The 19,661-nt window shown below is 39.8% G+C and overlaps 2 protein-coding genes across 3 annotated transcripts; one reads left to right on the top strand and one right to left on the bottom strand.

Moving 5' to 3' along the window:
• Window positions 1-201: 201 nt before the first annotated feature.
• Window positions 202-13,446, bottom strand: chchd7 (coiled-coil-helix-coiled-coil-helix domain containing 7). Of its 2 annotated transcripts, XR_012049399.1 has the most exons (6): window positions 13,122-13,446; window positions 5,792-5,859; window positions 5,586-5,684; window positions 3,961-4,101; window positions 520-638; window positions 202-430 (listed from the first exon to the last, which is right to left on the bottom strand). XR_012049399.1 is itself a non-coding variant. In XM_061932444.1 (4 exons), the coding sequence occupies exons 2-4, from the start codon at window positions 5,843-5,845 to the stop codon at window positions 3,997-3,999; spliced, it is 258 nt and encodes an 85-aa protein (XP_061788428.1). In that variant the 5' UTR covers window positions 5,846-5,859; window positions 13,122-13,440; the 3' UTR covers window positions 3,687-3,996. The 2 variants fall into 2 exon arrangements, 1 of the variants encoding a protein (XP_061788428.1); XM_061932444.1 differs by lacking the exons at window positions 202-430; window positions 520-638 and having other exon boundaries at window positions 3,687-4,101; window positions 13,122-13,440.
• A 228-nt stretch (window positions 13,447-13,674) lies between these two features.
• LOC133578348 (zinc finger protein PLAG1-like) lies at window positions 13,675-18,617 on the top strand. Its single transcript, XM_061932710.1, has 3 exons — window positions 13,675-13,796; window positions 14,479-14,790; window positions 17,400-18,617. Exons 2-3 carry the CDS (start codon window positions 14,543-14,545, stop codon window positions 18,463-18,465), a joined length of 1,314 nt encoding a protein of 437 aa, XP_061788694.1. The 5' UTR covers window positions 13,675-13,796; window positions 14,479-14,542; the 3' UTR covers window positions 18,466-18,617.
• Window positions 18,618-19,661: the final 1,044 nt, after the last annotated feature.

Below are 19,661 nucleotides of genomic sequence, written 5' to 3'. Positions count from 1 at the left end.
CCACTCCTGCAGCTGCAATCAATCAGCACTCAACACACCTGACGCTGATAAGTTCCCTGCGCTTCTTAAGCCAGCGCAAACCTGTAGCTACCTGTTCCGTACAGTAAGCCGACACGTCTCTAGCTCTATGTTCACTCTCTCTCTCTCTCTCTCTGTGTTTCTCCCCGTCCGTGTTCATTTGTCTTGTGTTCCTGTGTCATCCAGCAGCATTCCTACGTTTCCTGGTGACGAGCTGTGTGTCTCGTCTCCCCGTATTCCTTCGGGTTTCCTGGCTGCCACTTTGGATCTCGACCTCCCGCTTGGATACGGACTTTGACGCCTCGCTCTTGCCCCTGACCTCCTGCCTGTCCCTGGACCTCTGAGCTTGCCTTGCCCTCCTTGGACTTCCGCACCTCGCTCAACACTCCCGGTAACACTCCTCAGATAATCTCTACACATAGTCGCACCATACATATTTTGGTTAGTTTCACACTTCATAATACTGTATTCATAATGAATAGAACTAAACAACATCCTTGCCTCTGTGCCGTCTCCTTCTTCCCCGCTGTGCCGTAACAATAAGCCTCAAAACATCACAACTTTTTGAAAAAGCTGCCTCGAATTCAGGAATGTAAGCCTCCAACAATCACCAAAAATGCCTGGAAGAAGTGGAAAAAACAGAAACATTTTAAAATAGTTGGTGATTTACAACTATGGGAAATTGTGCTAATTGGTTTGATACAGATGTTTGCTGTCAGAGACACGAGAGCCCAGAATCATCTCAATCTCAATCGATCGCAACTGGACAGTTTGGTTTGTCTTAGAAGACGTTTCACCGCTCATCTGAGTAGGCTTCCTCTGTTCGTGCTCATATACTTAAATTGTTCAGATCTAGTCATCAGACCAAGTCCTCTGGCCAATCTAAGTCTATGAGCACGAACTAATGAAGCCTACTCAGATGAGCGGCGAAACGTCTTCTAAAACAAACCAAACAGTCCGGTTGCGATCGATCAATTGCCCTGAGATGAATGAGAACATTTATAGACGAGAGCCCCAAAATGTTCTTGAAGGTTCTTGAACAGAAAGAAGGTGCCTGCTCTTTTCATTCACTAAGTTGTTTGGTAATCCATGAGAGTCTTAAAGACTTTATAGGATTTGTCGAGCTTCTTATAATCAAGTTTGGAGTAAGTGACTGACTGGTCACTTGAGAGTCTTTCTTTAAACCAAACAACCAAAACTCGAAAATACTGTTTTGAGGTGCGATTGAAACGCACAACTACTAAAACGGAGCAATGGATCTTCACACAAAAGGTGTTAAGTGGTCACAATAACTGTGATATGAAATATACTAAACACCAATATTGTACAAAAACCTGACAAAAGTCCTGATTTTTATTATGCCAATAAATTGACTAGCATTAGAATTAATTTGTATTATTAGAGAAACCAAATGTGTTTTCTTCATTGAGGTAATATATTATTAACATCATATCATTGAATGTTTGGGAGAACGATTTTGTTAAGGCTAGATATACTAATATAGACAATATGATTTAATATTATTTATTTATCCAGTCGGACATAAAAAGATGATCCATCATTTTCTTACAGGACAATTTTTCCTTATATAGAAGAGACATTATTTCTATCACTGCATAATTCCAGGGATTATTTTCGAAACATTGAAAGGTCCTGCGATGAGGTGGCGACTTGTCCAGGGTGTGCCCCACCTTTCACCCGAATGCAGCTGGGATAGGCTCCAGCACCCCCGCAACTCTAAGAGGGACAAGTGGTAGAAAATGGATGGAAGTTATCAGAGATATAATAAAACATGCTTAGGAACCTAAACTCTGAGTGCCGATATTAGTATTTGTGCAATTAAAGTATAGTGCAATGGTGCTATACAGTGTCTCATCTCAAGTTTTTGGGATATGAGCCGTCTCTCCACTGGGAGCAGGTGGGTAAAGTGTCTTTCCCAAGGACACAACGGCAGTGACTAGGATGGCGCAAGCGGGAATCGAACCTGGAACCCTCAAGTTGCTGGCACGGCCACTCTACCAACCAAGCTATGCTGCCCCAAGTGAGAATGAAAGACAGTGCTGAGAAGGAGTGGATGATATTCATTGAATTAAAGAAATAAATCATCAACAAAATGACATAGTGTAGCTAGCTAACTTTGTGAAGCATTTGGAGCATAGCAATGTTAGTCTGCACCATACTAAAGCAGAATGAGTCGATGACTCCAGCCAATGAGGTTAAACAATTTCTAAACGCAGACATGTATCTATGAAAATATGGAGAAGCTGCTGATGGTGTGTCAACTACAAGGCAAAACATATATCATATTATGATACATTTAGAAGCAGGATAAAAATGTTTAGTTTTTTTTGCTTGTCATCTTAGACTCGATGCATTGGTGTCCCACAAAATGTTTTCTACTTCCTAAGGGGAGTGTAACCGAAAATAATTGAGAAGCACAAGTGTAGCGTACCTGTAGATGTGGTGTAACTCCGCTTCACGACATCACCCAAATGCACCTGCTCTTCCAAAGACGTAGCAGAAATGATTTGTGATGCTCTTTAGCCACTTTGTCGCTATATTTGGCGAGTAGCGCTACGTATTTAAAGTGAAAGAGAGGAGTACATTGCGTCGTGCATTGATTCAATATTCAAATACAAGCGCTCACCGACTGAGACAGGAAATCCGCCACCACAAGCCCAGGGAGTGTGCATTACCACATGCGTGCAGAAAACCTGCAGAAGCATGCAAGCCAACCTTTATCACTTCAATAAGTGCGAAGAAAACACTGCTTGGAGAAACTTGCCTGTTTGGCAACACTTTGAACGGCCCTCTTTTGTTATGGGCTCGTGAAAAATAAAGCAAAAAGGCATAACGTAACAAGGAAATAAATATTTATGAATGTAAAAGTACATGAGTTAGATTAGGTGTTTTTTAACTAATGGAAATTCATAGGTATCAGTATCGATTACTGAAGTTTTGGTATCGTAACAACCCTAATACAGACTGATAAAAAGTCAGAACAGTACACAAACCTCAATTTAGTCTGAATAAATTCCTTGAAATGATATCCATCCATCCATCCATTTTCTACCGCTTATTCCCGTTGGGGTCGCGGGGGGCGCTGGAGCCTATCTCAGCTACAATCGGGCGGAAGGCGGGGTACACCCTGGACAAGTCGCCACCTCATCGCAGGGCCAACACAGATAGACAGACAACATTCACACTCACATCCACACACTAGGGCCAATTTAGTGTTGCCAATCAACTTATCCCCAGGTGCATGTCTTTGGAGGTGGGAGGAAGCCGGAGTACCCGGAGGGAACCCACGCAGTCACGGGGAGAACATGCAAACTCCACACAGAAAGATCCCGAGCCCGGGATTGAACCCAAGACGACTCAGGACCTTCGTATTGTGAGGCAGATGCACTAACCCCTCTGCCACCGTGAAGCCCAGAAACACGACTTGTAATCGTTTTATTAAAAATGTCATTTTTCGACACGATAAGCTTTCAACTAATACATAAAAACAGATAATTTATCCGGCTTTTAAAACATAATTATATTATGTTAAAATGCACGGCGTGCACTTTTTAATAACTGGGTTGTTTTGACCTTTGAGTGCACCGCCAAAATCATTCCGACTTGACAAAAGTTCCGCCCCCTCGCAGAAAGTTCCGCCATAAACAAGACTTGTAATCGATTTATTAAAAAGGTCATTTTTCGACACGATAAGCTTTCAACTAATACATAAAAATATAAAGTGAAATTAGTGACGGAAAGCAGTGCTAAAAGTCAACCACACTTGGTTTTACTCAAATAAAAAAAACAATAACAGTGGAAATATAAACTGAGGTAAAACATTTGCAGTCTTTTTTAATCTTCAAAAAAAGCACAGAATACTTTAAAAGTGTCTTTTTACAGTGAAAAGAATCATCTTACATTATCCTTCACGTCACTTACATAACAATGTTACCATCCACGATAAAGTCATACAGGTCAATAGGGTTTTACTCCATGTGCAGAGAGAATGTCCTGCCTTTCTGCAGCTGTTGGCATGTCAGGTTCCACTCCTTCTCTCCTCCTCTGCAACATGATGTTGTGCTGTGAAGACCACATAAGAAACACTCTTACCACAAATCCACACGACTTTGGGAAGGTACACCTAATCACACTGCATACTGAGAAACCACCATTAGATGGTGATATAATGCTTGAAGTATTTAAGACTAGCAACTGTGAGCTATATTCTTCCTATGAGATATAACATTCATGATGGATCATGAATATGAAGAACTATAAGATGAGCCACATTGCTTGAAGGGCTGGCCCAGATTTATGTAATAATTTCACTTTTCAAATTCAATTGAGTCTCTGAAGATGAGTGTGAGAGGGTTTTAAAATTTAAAATTTAAATTTCCCCTCCGGGATTAATAAAGTATTTCTGATTCTGATTCAGTGCTTTGTAGTGATGGTCAGATGAAGCCTTATGAGGCATTGAAACACTTGAGCCAATTGGTTCTAGAATTTCTGAAGCTTCAATACATGCTTCGGCACAAGACTCCACCTGCTGGTCAAATGTTTGATTACAAACAGCTGCACAATGTATGATGCATTGAAATGTGGCATCTATTATGCCTCTTGGAAATGTCAATAAATCACAATAAATGTTTGACAAACTGCTTTTGCTAGGTACATCAACAAAGTATAATAAAATATGTTTCATGTGTTATATTTGTACATATATTATTGTGTGTTTATATTTTACCAACATGGTAGAATCATATTAATAGGGCAGGTTGTATAATGTTTTTTCTGTCACCTTGAGGAAATGGCGTAAAGAGGAAGATGACAATACAATGCAACTTGGACAATGATGTACAGAACAAAGGGGATTTAGTTAATTTTTAGTTTTGGTTTTAGGCGATTCTTTTTGTTTTTTGACAAAACATTTCCACTATCCGGCTATTGATTTCTGGAAGCTGGTTAAAAAAAATAAACACAGAATGCTTTACTTTAACAAATGTAATGCTTACAGTGATAAACACATTTGAGAACTGACGCTGCCAAGAATCGAACCCACGTCTTGTAGAATAAAAGGCGAATGTGCGAACCATTGTGCTACCAAAGTTCTGATGACGTCACCGACCCAAGGTGGAAAATATTAAGTTTATCAAATGGACATCAAGTTTGTCGTTTGGATTCAGTTTGTCGTCCTTCTTCGATTCTGGCGGCATTTAAAAAAAATATTTGTATTCTTTATCCATATTCCAAACTGACCACAAGTCTCAAAAGCTCACATTTTCAATGGAGCTTGGGCGGTTTATGAGTTGTCGAATCTCCCGGCAAATCTGAACCGCTTCCCGAAGTGGTCACGTGGTACACCTTGGCACCGAGGCTTCACATGTCATCATTTCCGGCTCCTCCCCTAAATGAAGTAAGCCTTGATACGCGCTTCGCGGAAACGTCCCCTCCATTACCTCGAAGACTCGGCACATTTGGTCCCATCTCTAGTGCTCTGCTCAAAGGCACCTTGGCAGTAGCTTACTTTCATAGTTTCTTCTAAGACAGAAAAAAATCATGCATACCCAATATTTTCTACAATTCTTGTAAGACAGGAAGTAGGCGCTGCACATGTTCTTATCATAGTTGTAAGCATCCAAACACTTTTGAGAAGCATTGCTTTCCTAAAAAATACAAAAGAAAGATAATCCAATAAGTTTTACAACATTATATACTGTATAGAACACATACATTTTATATTGATTCCTAGGATAAAATGTGGAGCACTCACTTGAATGCATGGATTTAAGTCCTGATTCCGAATTTTACTGGAATTTCTGTCCATTTGTATCTGGAACTCTGAAAAAAAAAAAACATGTTACACATACATGACAAAACAGATGTTTAATATTACTTGTATCGTGCTTTCAACACAGCATTGGTTTAATAACCGCATGTGAAGTGTGAAATGTCTATGTTGCCACTAACTACTACTTTTGACTAGGGATGATGTTTGATAAGAAATTATAGAGTTTGAGCCTATTATCGAATCCTCTTATCGATTCTCTTATCGAGTCCAGATAGGTTGTTGTATATGGAAAAAAACACACAATGTTTGGTTTAACAAAAGCTCACTTTTATTATATAAGAAAACAATTTAATCCAATAAATAAATACATACTGACTGTTACCACCCTAAGAAAATAAAATAAAATAAATAAATATTGATTGTTGTTACCCAAAGTATATTAAGTGGGATTTTTCAGAAAAACAAATATATACAGTAACACAAAAACAACCTGTCTCTGTGATCACTATAGGTGTATAAATAATAATATTGTGTTAAATAAAACCAGTCCCTTGGGCACAAAACTGAAAATAATACGGCTCTCCAAAAAGTGCACTTCTGCTGCTATTTGACATAACTGTTTGTTATGATGCTTTGACATTTTTGCACTTTATTTCTTTATTGAAAAAAAATTCTATGAAGAGAAAAGTTGTTTGCAAGTGTGGTTACAATGCTAAAAAATGAAAAGTTAAAGCTAAAAAAAGAAATACACTTTATTGAGTTAACATTATTTCTTTATAGGGGGAAAGATGTTATGAGCTAGGGAATATAACAACTACACTACCCAGCATGCAACGGGAGAGACGAGCATGTGCGGTAGCCCCGAAAAATGTTGTTGCATGTCGTCACCCGGTAGCTAAGAATGAGGTTATGAGCACGCTGTGAAAGTAAACGTCAAGAACTCAGCCAACACGCCTTGTCTGCATTATTTATAATTAGACAGACAACACATACACAGTGTGATTTTGTTTTGTTTACAAGGAAAGAAAAACAAAAGTTAAAAAAGGGAGATCATGTCATATATGTTGTATATATATTCATGTGCTGCGATTGCTTTAAGAACGTTGCGACAGCTGCCGTAGAGGAGGTGCGTTGCTAGCCTGGTTGCTATGTTTCCGGTTGGTCGTAAAAGTGTTCGTCATGTGTTTGTACCCTGCTCAAATCTCTCAGTAAAGTTATTCATTGGATTATACCTTTTGTTTTGAACCTTATTACTGAACCGGTCCATTGTTTTTCCTGCTTTCACTATCTGCGCCTAATGACTGAGCTACGTGACGTAATTTCTTGTGATGTCTCACGGAGCATTTCTGGTCGGGACGGAATTCGTTCCAAGGGATTCGAATAAAGAAGCAACTCTTTTTCTTAACTATAGTGGTCTCGATAACGGATACCGGTTCTCAAAAAGGGATTCGAGTCCGAGGACTCGGTTCTTTTCTTATCGAACAACCGGGAAAACCGGTTTCGAGTATCATCCCTACTTTTGACCTAATTGTGTGGATGCAGGAAAATATTCACGTTTTTCCCACTTTTTCTCTGTTAAACAGTCCACATTTTTCAGCCGGTTCAAATTGTTCCCAAGTCAAAATACTCCCTGCTAAGTTTAGTCAATTGCTCGGATTTTACTGACGTCACGTCCGGCTCACGTCCTTACCATTAAATATGAGTGGTGGTCAAACTAGCTCTGTTCTCGAAGAAAAATTGCCTTATGCTTGTGTTGTTTTCGGCTGTACGAATTGTTCAAATTGCGAAAAGGATAAACGTTTCTTTAGAGTCCCTCGAGAGGTAATCAAAAAGGCCCGAAGAGTGCAAGAATTTACAAAACAACAACGAGAAAAGCATGTAGCTCACACTCCAGTCCAAGGGAGCAGTAGAAGAATGCAAGAGTTTGCAGTGATCACTTTGTTAATGGTTTTTTAATATACTTTTAACGTATATTATTTCCCCTTTAAGTATGTTCTTGATATCATTTGTATTTCTTAAACACATGTTTGCTACAAGTGTTTCGTAAAGCACCTACTCAGCATGTCTAAATAAAAGAAAGCAGATGTGAGCAAAACCTAAAAGAGTTAAGCTTTTACCAAAAGGCAACAATTATAAATGAAGGTGTCAGCACATACACAATGTTGGCATTTATCGTTATATTTTGATAAAGACGGAAAAAACATGGTACACTTTATGATAACCTCTTGAGGAACTCTGAAGAAACGTTTATCTTTTCTGCTATTTAAACGATTCATACAGGCGAAAACAACACAAGTATGGTGCATTTTTTCTTTGAGAAAGACTAAATGGCGCCAAGTACCTATTGAGAACAGATCTAGGTTGACCACCACCAGTATTCATTGGGTGGAAAGCGAGCCGCACGTGACATCAGTAACATCCCAGTAATACACATAAAATACATATTTTTTGTGAACTGACGGTATCTGGCAAGCATGCTGACTGTTAGCATTTTTGTTCGGCTTTTCAGCATTCACACACACTTGTTTTTTCTAGCTTCTAATCATGTTGTCAAATGGTTAATTTATACTTTATTGTATTTCAACAAAAATACTACAATAGTTAACGAAATAACCTGTTTGGTTAAAATAAAAGACTCATTATAATCCCGGCTTTTACATTTATTTATAGGATGATGAGGTGTTTCATAATATGTATTGTAATGCCCCCAGCGTAGTTTAATGTGTCTTGTGGTCGGATTCGCTCACTGCAGGTACCGCTGTTTGGTAGTGTATTTCCTTTTTGTTGTATACCCTAAACCGAAAGTAGGTTGACCGGATCATATGCCAAGCTGTCTGCCATCTTGCGGCAGTCCTTTGTCAAGACTTCAGCAGCAGTACTGTGTCATTGTATGTCGTATAACTTATAAATGACTGGTTTTTCATTTTCTTGACATGAACTACAACACCTCATCAGCGGCTAATGTCCCTCCACAGTGCAAAGCCACTCCTAAGACAGCAATCCTCGCCTCCATGGCGGCAAATAAACTATGTTTCCTACACCTACTACTATCACTAGAATAGCTAAACATGCTACACAACACACCATAGGAGGATATGCTAACTGTAAGCTAGAGCTCTTAAAAGTAAACAAAGGTGGGCGGATCGATAACATTTTGACAATAACGATATCAAGTATACAATAGTATTAGTATATGGTCATGACTACAGTAGTTGGATCAATATTTTTTAATATCAACAAAAAACATGATTGATTACCACACTGAAAAACTAATGTGGATACTGCTAATTTCCAAAAGAAGCAGCTAGCGCGCTAATGACTAGCTAGCTTAGATGCTAACATGAATGCAAGACAGTCTATTTAAGTACTTTTTGAGCAAATTCAACAATACAGCGATAATAATGATAACCGTGATCCTTTAAATCAGTGGTCCCACGGCCCGGTAATCGATTGGTACCGGGCCGCACAAGAAATTTAAAAAATCTATACATATATATATATATATATATATATACATATATATATATATATATATATATATATATATATATATATATATATATATATATATACATATATATATATATATATATATATATATATATATATATATATATATATATATATATATATATATATATATATTTTTTTTTTTTTTATTTTTTTTTTATTTGTATTTTATTTTATTAAATCAACATAAAAAACACAAGATACACTTACAATTACTGCACCAACCTGTTTCTTTCTGTTAATAATATTTCTGGTTCCTACATTATATATCAATATAGATCAATACAGTCTGCAGGGATACAGTCCGTAAGCACACATGATTGTATTTTTTTATGACAAAAATAAATAAATAAATAAATAAATACCATACCCCCCCAGTCCGTGGGACAAATTTTCAAGCGTTGACTGGTCCGCAGTTACAAAAGGGTTGGGGACCACTGCTTTAAATCACAATGGTCGTGGTATGAATTGTTACATCCCTAATGTTTCACAATATTTTGTTTCAAATTAATTCCAACATATACAGTCGTGGTCAAAACACTTGTAAAGAACATAATGTCATGGCTGTCTTGAGTTTCCAATAATATCTACAACTCTTATTTTTTGTGATAGAGTGATTGGAGCACATATTGGTGGTTACAAAAAACATTCATGAAGTTTGGTTCTTTTATGAATTTATTATGGGTCTACTGAAATTGTGACCAAATCTGCTGGGTCAAAAGTATACATATAGCAATGTTAATATTTGCTTACATGTCCCTTGGCAAGTTTCACTGCAATAAGGCGCTTTTAGTAGCCATCCACAAGCTTCTGGTTGAATTTTTGACCACTCCTCTTGACAAAATTGGTGCAGTTCAGCTAAATTTGTTGGTTTTCTGACATGGACTTGTTTCTTCAGCATTGTCCACACGTTTAAGTCACGACTTTGGGAAGGCCATTCTAAAACCTTAATTCTAGCCTGATTTAAGCCATTCCTTTACCACTTTTGACGTGCGTTTGGGGTCATTGTCCTGTTGGAACACCCAACTGCGCCCAAGACCCAACCTCCGGGTTGATGATTTTAGGTTGTCCTGAAGAATTTGGAGGTAATCCTCCTTTTACATTGTCCCATTTACTCTCTGTAAAGCACCAGTTCCATTGGCAGAAAAACAGGCCCATAGCATAATACTACCACCACCATGCTTGACGGTAGGTATGGTGTTCCTGGGATTAAAGGCCTCGCCTTGTCATGATCCGTGACCCGGATCATGTTTTGTTTAGTTATGTTCTGTTAGTTTTGGACTCCCCTTAGTTCCTGTTTGTGCACCTCTGGGTTTGTTTTGGTTTCCATGGGTATTAATTGGGTTCACCTGCCTCTGGTTAGTGGTCGGCATGCTCACCTGCTGTCGAGCACTAATCAGAGAGCTATTTATTCACGTTGCTCGCCACACTCTGTCTGGCTTCATTGTTTGCTATTTGCAACAGGCACGTAGGGTTATTTCTCTTTTCTATGTTTCTTGATTCCTGTGCTAAGTTTGTACCTTAGCTTCATGTGTGACCGGCACGCAGCCCTATGGTTTGCTTCCTGTTTTTTTGTATGTGTTATGATTTACGAAGATTAAATCATGTTCCTACCTGCACGCTTTGTCCGGTGTGGTCCGTCTGCATCTCGAGAGAGTGTACCCCGCAATAAGATGTGACCCCCACCTTACAGAATGAAGCCAGACAGAGTGTGGCGAGCAACGTGAATAAATAGCTCTCTGAGTAGTACTCGACAGCAGGTGAGCGTGCCGACCAACGTTCCCTCTAAGGTGCGCGCCTGCGCAATTGCGCACTGCTCAAGCGTCCTCTGCGCACAGCAAATATATGCCGCACACCAAATCAAATCCCAAATCAAATCCCATCTGAATTCTAAACAAAAATAAACACATTTATTCTGTATAATTTTGCAATGCAACTCTGAGTGACAGTGACAACAAGCGGCCCTAAAGGTGTTCGTCAACACGGTTCAATTATTGTAACATCTATCGAGATGCTTCGAGGACAGGAATTATATCGATCACTTTATTGAGCAAAATTGTTTATATTCGGCCATAACCACACCAAAAACATGAGTAAAAAACTTCTATCTCGAAAAACTAGTCATTTTCTGCCATACAAACCAGGCCAAAACCAACTTGTCATCTGTCACCAACACGCATACCACTAAGCCACTGGTGCGTTTATAGCCACACAAAAAGTCGGACAACTCAAACCACACAAAGCTACACTATGACTCTTCAGTCATACGTGTGCTTATTCTACTGTCATTTATTATTAATGTTAATTTATTGATATTAATCATGGAATGCTGTTACTAGAGAAAGTTACAGGAACATGAGGATGTTTAAGGGGAACTAAATATGATCTCTGAAAGGGGTACAAATGATTTCCAAAGCAGGACCCCCACCCAGACATATTGTACAATACTAATCCATAGCTTATGAAAAACAAGATTGCTTTTATTTTCATTACAAGTGGGCCAAATCACTATTACAAAATAATCTCATGAAAATGACTCCTCTCATTTGAGTGTTATCATAAAAGATTGGTTTGAGACAGGTGTGCTGCTGGTATTGCCACATGTGATGTTGCTCACATGTGCTCCACTGAATAATCAGGGAGTTTTTGTGTTTGCTCAGACACATGAACAATTAGAGGGAACATTGGTGCCGACCACTAACCAGAGGCAGGTGAACCCAATTAATACCCATGGAAACCAAAACAAACCCAGAGGTGCACAAAACAGGAACTAAGGGAGTCCAAAACTAACAGAACATAACTAAACAAAACATGATCCGGGCCACGGATCATGACACACATTTTCTCCTCCAAACATATTGCTGGATATTGTGGCCAAACCGCAAAATTTTTGTTTCATCTGACCACAGGTCTTATCTTTGCCCGGAGGTTGAGTCTTGGGCGCAGTTGGGTGTTTCAACAGGACAATGACCCCAAACACACGTCAAAAGTGGTAAAGGAATGGCTAAATCAGGCTAGAATTAAGGTTTCAGAATGGCCTTCGCAAAGTCCTGACTTAAATGTGTGGACATTTAAGAGGGGGGTGGGGGTTTACCCACATATGCGGTCCTCTCCAAGGTTTCTCATAGTCATTCACATCGATGTTTCACTGGAGTGAGTTTTTCCTTGCCCTTATGTGGGCTCTGTACAGTGGATGTCGTTGTGGCTTGTGCAGCCCTTTGAGACACTTGTGATTTAGGGCTATATAAATAAACATTGATTGATTGATTGACAATGCTGAAGAAACAAGTCCATGTCAGAAAACCAACAAATTTAGCTGAACTGCACCAATTTTGTCAAGAGGAGTGGTCAAAAATTCAAGCAGAAGCTTGTGGATGGCTACCAAAGGCGCCTTATTGCAGTGAAACTTGCCAAATATTAACATTGCTGTATGTATGCCTTTGACCCAGCAGATTGGGTAACATTTTCAGTAGACTCATAATAAATTCCTAAAAGAACCAAACTTCATGAATGTTTTTTGTGACAAACAAGTATGTGCTCCAATCACTCTATCACAAAAACATAAGAGTTGTAGAAATTACTGGAAACTCAAGACAGCAATGACATTATGTTCTTTACAAGTGTATGTACACGTTTGACCACGACTGTACATACTCGTGGACAAGAGTAAACTATATTTGATTTGACTTTATTTCAAAAATATATGTAGTCTATACATGACATAGGTAACATGTATACAGAATAAATGTATGCCTTTCATGCAGTAGTATTTATTTAACTGTTACTTCAGTAAATGACTTACCAGTGAAGAGCAAGGACGAGTCTGTAACCTTAAGAAAACCTTTTATCAAATTAATCCACGGACTTCAGTGTCTGGTGGAGAAGGAATATATTAAAATCAATCCACAGACTTGAGTGTTGAATGTAAATGAAATATGTGATATTAATCCTCAGATTTGAGTGTCCGCTTCAAGCTAATGCTAACTGCACTGTTTCTACTGTGTACCAGGAAACGCAACAGCACGTCTGGTTTTGATTGACAGCAACGTCGGCCAATAGAATCCCGTCAATCTTGTCGTTTCCGACGGACAAGGAAATTAGCCAATTGTTATTGAGTTGGTGATGTAGGTATTCCTACACGTTTAAGTCGAATAAAACAGGTTTGGAATGTTTAAAAAAAATGTATTGGGACTCTAAAAATGTTGTTGTTGCCAATGAATCCAAATCACTTTGATATGAGGGTAGAAACGAATTATTCAAAAATGTAAAGGAAGTTTGGAACTTTAAAGGGGCGTGACTTAGACCATAGTGCGGTTGCATTGCAGCGCACACACAATGGCTGCTCTAAAGATAGGAAAGGAAACAAATTTCGGGCCCGTCGCGTCTAGCAAAAAATATGAGAAAAAAATTATTAAAAATTCTAAAAATAGTTGAAAGTCAAGAAAAACACAACAGAAAGGATGCCAAAGCGTCCAGGGTAAGTTTCATGTCAGTTTGATATACCGTTACTCATTTGTTGAATTAAAATATCGGGGTTATTCAAATTATGAGAAACGGGTGAGCTGAGGGGGGAAAAGTTGGACACCGCGGACAAGTTATATTATTGTAAAAAAAAAGACGTGCATAATTGTGTCAAAGTTGCTGTGACTGTCACGGTGCGACAATCACGTATGTGCACTTTGTGGAAATATTAAAAAAAAAAACGATCCGAATTAAGTTGATGAAAGTTGATCGCAGCCTGCTCAACTTGTCCCGTTTGAAAGTAACACACCTATTCGCTTATTGATACCTGCTGTCAATTTAGTTGACGTTTCGGTTTCACTTCACGTTTCTGATCGATTCAAAACCACGTCGATCCCGATGTGTGTCATGCATTTTTTCGATCCATCACAGCCTTGACACATCCTGACAGTTGCTTTAAAAATAATAATAATAATGCTCAAACAGCCAAATGTTGATGTGTTGGTGAGTTAATAAGTGCTTTCTCCTTGTTTGCTGACGTTCCACCTTTTTCCACGACAACAAATCCCACGTTCACCACAAAAGTTGTCTATTTTCTGGTGAATTTTTGTGGTACGAGCACAAATTGACAACATGTATATGATTTGCAATGGTTAGTGACAATATTGCATGATGATGTTTTACATCCTGTCTCTCAGACTCATGAGTCCTGCATGAGGTCATCAACATGTCCATGTGCAACTAGCCTGCCTTAGGGGCGCCATGGCGGCAGGAACCCAGGTCCACTTGGACCAGGTCCTGGACACGGCAAAGCTGGCGGCACCCATGGGGAGGCGCAGGCGAGCAGAAGGAAAACCCAAGAAGAATTTCCCCTGCGAAGACTGCGAGAAAGCTTTCAACAGTGTGGAGAAGCTGAAGGTGCATTCCTACTCTCACACCGGAGAGAGACCATACTTCTGCTCCCAGCCTGGATGCACCAAGGCCTTTGTCTCCAAATACAAGCTGCTAAGGTAACTGCAAGCATCTGTGGATGGCAGCTATACTTGTAATGATGTGTTTGGTAACACTTTAGTATGGGGAACATATTCACCATTAATTAGTTGCTTATTAACATGCAAATTAGTAACATATTGGCTCTTAGTGAGTCATTATTAAGTACTTATTAATGCCTTATTCTGCATGGCCTTATTATACAACCAGTAAGCCATTAACTAAGGCCCTGTTTACACTAAGCCGGATAAGGTTATCCAGGGTAAATCACACCTAACCTTATCCGTGTCCACACACAACAATGCCACCGTTTAAGACCTCCGTCCGCTGGCGCAGCGCCACCTAGTACGCATGCTTTGTAAAAGTCGGATTGTGTCGGGTGAGACAAGGATGGTTTGTTGTGATCCCAATATGCAGACCACAGCGGGAGACAGCGTGCAGGTAAAAAGGTATGTAATGCTTAAACTAAAAATGAACAAAAGGGAAAGGAAAAGGCAGTGAAGCATAGGGATGACGATGCAAAACGAAAGTAAAATTGAACTGGCTATAAAGTAAACAAAAGCAGAATGCTGGACGACAGCAAAGACTTAGGCTCCGTTTACACTAAGCCAGATAAGGTTATTTAGGGTAAATCCCACCTAACCTTATCCGTGTCCACACACAACAATGCCACCGTTTAAGACCCCGCCCCCCTCCGTCCGCCGGCGCAACGCGACCTTGTACGCATGCGCGGAAAATGCGCACGTCATAGTCATCTCCAGTGTTGCTTTGTGTGCAAGTTCTTAAATGTAACTTATCTGAACAATATCCAGTGTTGTGGTATTTCAATGAACTGGAATCCAAAGTGCTCTGGGGCCCTATTGTAGTGAATAATAATAATAATAATAATAATAATACATTTTATTTATAAGGCGCCTTTCTGGGCACTCAAGGACACCGTACAAAATCACAACAATAAAATCAAATTGGATAAAAACAACAACAACAACAACAAAGAGAAAAGAAAAGATGATTACAATGAATAAGCAGTCAGGAATAGGTGTGTTTTGAGTCTTGATTTGAAGAGGGATGTTGAATCTAAGTTGCAAAGGTCTGGTGGTAAAGAGTTCCAAAGATGTGGGGCAGAGCGGCTGAAAGCTCGGGCACCCATGGTGGACAGTTTAAATAAAGGGACAGTGAGATGGATGGATGAAGAGGATCTTAGGGAATGTGAGGGCGTGGCGACATGGATCAGGTCAGAGAGATATGATGGAGAGAGGTTATGGATGGCTTTGAAAGTGAGGAGAATTATTTTAAAGTGGATACGATGTTTGGTGGGTAGCCAGTGGAGTTGCTGCACAACAGGGGTGATGTGCTGGATTGAAGGGGTTCTGGTGATTATCCGGGCTGCAGAGTTCTGGAGAAGCTGAGGTTTGTGAAGTGACTTGTGAGGGAGACCAAAGAGGAGAGAGTTGCTGTAGTCCAGGCGAGAGGTGACCAGGCTATGGACTAGTATGGCAGCAGTATGAGGGGTAAGGGATGGGCGAAGACGGTTAATGTTCCGAAGATGAAAGTAAGCAGACCGGGTAATGTTGTTTATGTGGGCTTTATCACACCTGAGACATCATAAATGAATCAAATCTTTATTAGACACGTAAACAATGTGATAAAGAACATTTTACAACAATCAATCTAGGGATCTAGATATCTGGTCAGGACACTCCTCACTCGTTTGTCTTCACCTTTTTTGTCCATTCCTTTTTGGTGACTTTATATACTCTGGACCGAGACGTCGAGTCCGCGACATACATGGCGGACAATAACTGATACAGTCTGCTTTGCCAGTCCAAAAGCATTCGCTGTTTTCCGTAGTCTTCCCTCGACGGCCAGGTAATACAACGCACACGCTAACTTTTTTATCACATTCACGGGAGCTCGCATTCTCGTTGTCTCTCCTTCAACAAATGGACAAAGTTTTTTGCTAAGTAGCATCACAGCTGACCCGGACATTGGAAAGTTCTCTTGCCGTCTGAGAAGTGTTGTATCCCAAATAGCTGCAATCACTTTCTGTTAAGGTATTAATGTGTGATTTCCACAAGCGTCTGTACATGTAGAAGAAGGAGAAACACAGGCATGTCTGGATGACTCACCTTCATATTTCAAGTGGTTAGCTCCGAGCTTTATTATGAAGCTGGTTATGGCGCGTTCTTTCTGATGTCACTTTCTGTGTGGGGCGCGGTCTTTCTGGTGTCTCTTCCTCTTCGAACTCACTTTGTAAACGATTAATGAGTCCATACAAAGCTAAGAGCTGGAGATTCAAGAATTACACGGCTGACTTACAGTTGTAAAAATTTGTCCGAGGAGGGGAACCTTAAACGCTGGTTTAGTGTGGCTGAAACGACGCTTAGGCTAAATAATTATTTGTTTAAGGGGTTAAATGACTTAGTGTAGACATGGCCTAAGAGTCTTCCCTCAATAAGGTTAGGGTTAGGATACTTAGAATATGTTCCCCTAGTGTCCAAATAACTCTAAATTAAGTCTTTGTTACTTAGAATATGTTCCCCATACTAAAGTGTTACCATGTGTTTTTTTGACTTGCCGTAAAAAACAAAAACATATCCCAATCATAGAATGTGTCTTATTTCCCAAGGCACATGGCAACTCACTCGCCAGAAAAAAGCCACAAGTGTTCGTACTGTGAAAAAATGTTTCACCGCAAGGATCACTTAAAGAATCACCTTCACACCCACGACCCGTACAAAGAAGCATTTGCATGTGAGGAGTGCGGTAAGAACTACAACACCAAGCTGGGCTTCAAACGCCACCTCGCCCTCCACGCCGCCAACAGCGGGGACCTCACCTGCCAGGTGTGTCTGCAGACGTTCCCCAGTACCGCGGTGCTCCTGGAACACCTCCGAACCCACGCCGGCAAGTCCGCCGGTGCCACGAAGGAGAAAAAGCACCACTGCGATCACTGCGAGCGGCAATTTTACACCCGTAAAGACGTACGGCGCCACATGGTGGTCCACACGGGACGCAAGGACTTCCTGTGTCAATACTGCGCGCAGCGCTTTGGCAGGAAGGACCACCTGACCCGGCATGTGAAGAAGAGTCACGCTCAAGAACTGTTGCGAGTGAAAAGTGAGCCAGCTGATTTGGTGCAGCCTCCGGTCTTTGAGTCCATGGCTGAGCTACCAGACATGTTGACGACAATGCCGCATCAGCACATTTACACCACCGCCTTCCTGGACTCAGAGCCCCTCCCGAACGCCGCGTTAAATAAATACCCATTAGGCTCCAACATGACCTCATACGCTGTCTCCTCACAGGGACGGGAGCAGAACCAAAAGGGAGAACTGGAGAGCTACCTAATGGCGCTACAAAGCAGCACGCCTTCGTCGTCGTCCGCAAGCCAATATCAACTTTCTACCTGCAAACTGGAGATGGATTCTCACGCCGCCATGATGGACGAAGCGAGGCAGGAATTGTCCAGGATTCCGACATCAACGCCGACGTGTGACTCGATGGCCTCGCCCTCGTCGCTGATGGACTTCTCCCAGTTTTTCAATTTTCTGCCGCTAAACGGACCTCCGTACATTCAAACAGGGGGCAGTGCAGAGCAGCACACGCTCCACCAAGACAACACACCTTTGCTCCTGCTCCCACAATCCTCCAAAACAACCACGCTGCCACGCTTCCATCAGGCTTTTCAGTGATCCAGTAAGTTTGACGCATTCATATATACTGTACATACATACATCAACATACACGGTAAACGTACTGTACATACAAACATTCATACATACAGTACTGAACATACATATTAGGGGTGTAACGATTAATCGATAGATCGATTTATAGTCCTAAGATTCTTTTTATAGTCCTAAGATTATATGTATATATATATATATATATATATATATATATATATATATATATATATATATATATATATATATATATATTTATATATATATATATATATATATATATATATATATATATATATATATATATATATATATATATATATATATATATATATATATATATATATGTATGTACATATATATATATATATAGTCGAGGTTTCTGTGGTTTAGCCGTTATACAGTGCTCAATACCGGGGTAGAGCGGAATATACGTTAGTTAGGTCTGGAAAAACACAGAGGCGATATCATCCCTACAAGCCTGTTTTGCAGGTTTCCCTGATTTTATAAAATAAATATCATCATCATATCATATCATCATCCCCTGACGAGGGTCTCAAATCATCATCCATATCATCCCTACAAGCCTGTTTTGCAGGCTTGTAGGGATGATATGGATGCTGATACAATATGATGATATAACCTCTGTATTTTTTCCTGACCTAACGTATATATATATATATATATATATATATATATATATATATATATATATATATATATATATATATATATATATATATATATATATATATATATATATATATATATATATATATATATATATATATATAAGGGACGGCGTGGCGCGGTGGAAAAATGGCCGTGCGCGACCCGAGGGTCCCTGGTTCAATCCCCACCTAGTACCAACCTCGTCATGTCCGTTGTGTCCTGAGCAAGACACTTCACCCTTGCTCCTGATGGGTACTGGTTAGCGCCTTGCATGGCAGCTCCCTCCATCAGTGTGTGAATGTGTGTGTGAATGGGTAAATGTGGAAGTAGTATCAAAGCGCTTTGAGTACCTTGAAGGTAGAAAAGCGCTATACAAGTACAACCCATTTATTATTTATGTATATATATATATGTATATATATATATATATATATATATATATATAAATCTCCTGATGATTGAGGGAACCCCCTCGTGATTTTTTTTCCCACACATACTATATATATATATATATATATATATATATATAT

The sequence above is a fragment of the Nerophis lumbriciformis genome, linkage group LG38 (genome assembly GCF_033978685.3).
Source record: "Nerophis lumbriciformis linkage group LG38, RoL_Nlum_v2.1, whole genome shotgun sequence".
Classification (NCBI taxonomy): Eukaryota; Metazoa; Chordata; class Actinopteri; order Syngnathiformes; family Syngnathidae; genus Nerophis; species Nerophis lumbriciformis.
The sequence above is the reverse complement of the archived record's forward strand: the minus strand, read 5'-3'. Positions and strand labels throughout refer to the sequence as shown.

Excerpts from the sequence above, each read along its gene's own strand:
- chchd7 (XM_061932444.1), bottom strand. The coding sequence starts at position 5,845 with ATGGACAGAAATTCCAGTAAAATTCGGAATCAGGACTTAAATCCATGC. Across the intron at positions 5,685-5,791 it reads ACTTAAATCCATGCATTCAA|GAAAGCAATGCTTCTCAAAA; the intron begins GTGAGTGCTCCA and ends TGTATTTTTTAG. Across the intron at positions 4,102-5,585 it reads AGAATTGTAGAAAATATTGG|CACAACATCATGTTGCAGAG; the intron begins GTATGCATGATT and ends TGGTCTTCACAG.
- LOC133578348 (XM_061932710.1), top strand. The coding sequence starts at position 14,543 with ATGGCGGCAGGAACCCAGGTCCACTTGGACCAGGTCCTGGACACGGCA. Across the intron at positions 14,791-17,399 it reads TCCAAATACAAGCTGCTAAG|GCACATGGCAACTCACTCGC; the intron begins GTAACTGCAAGC and ends TTATTTCCCAAG.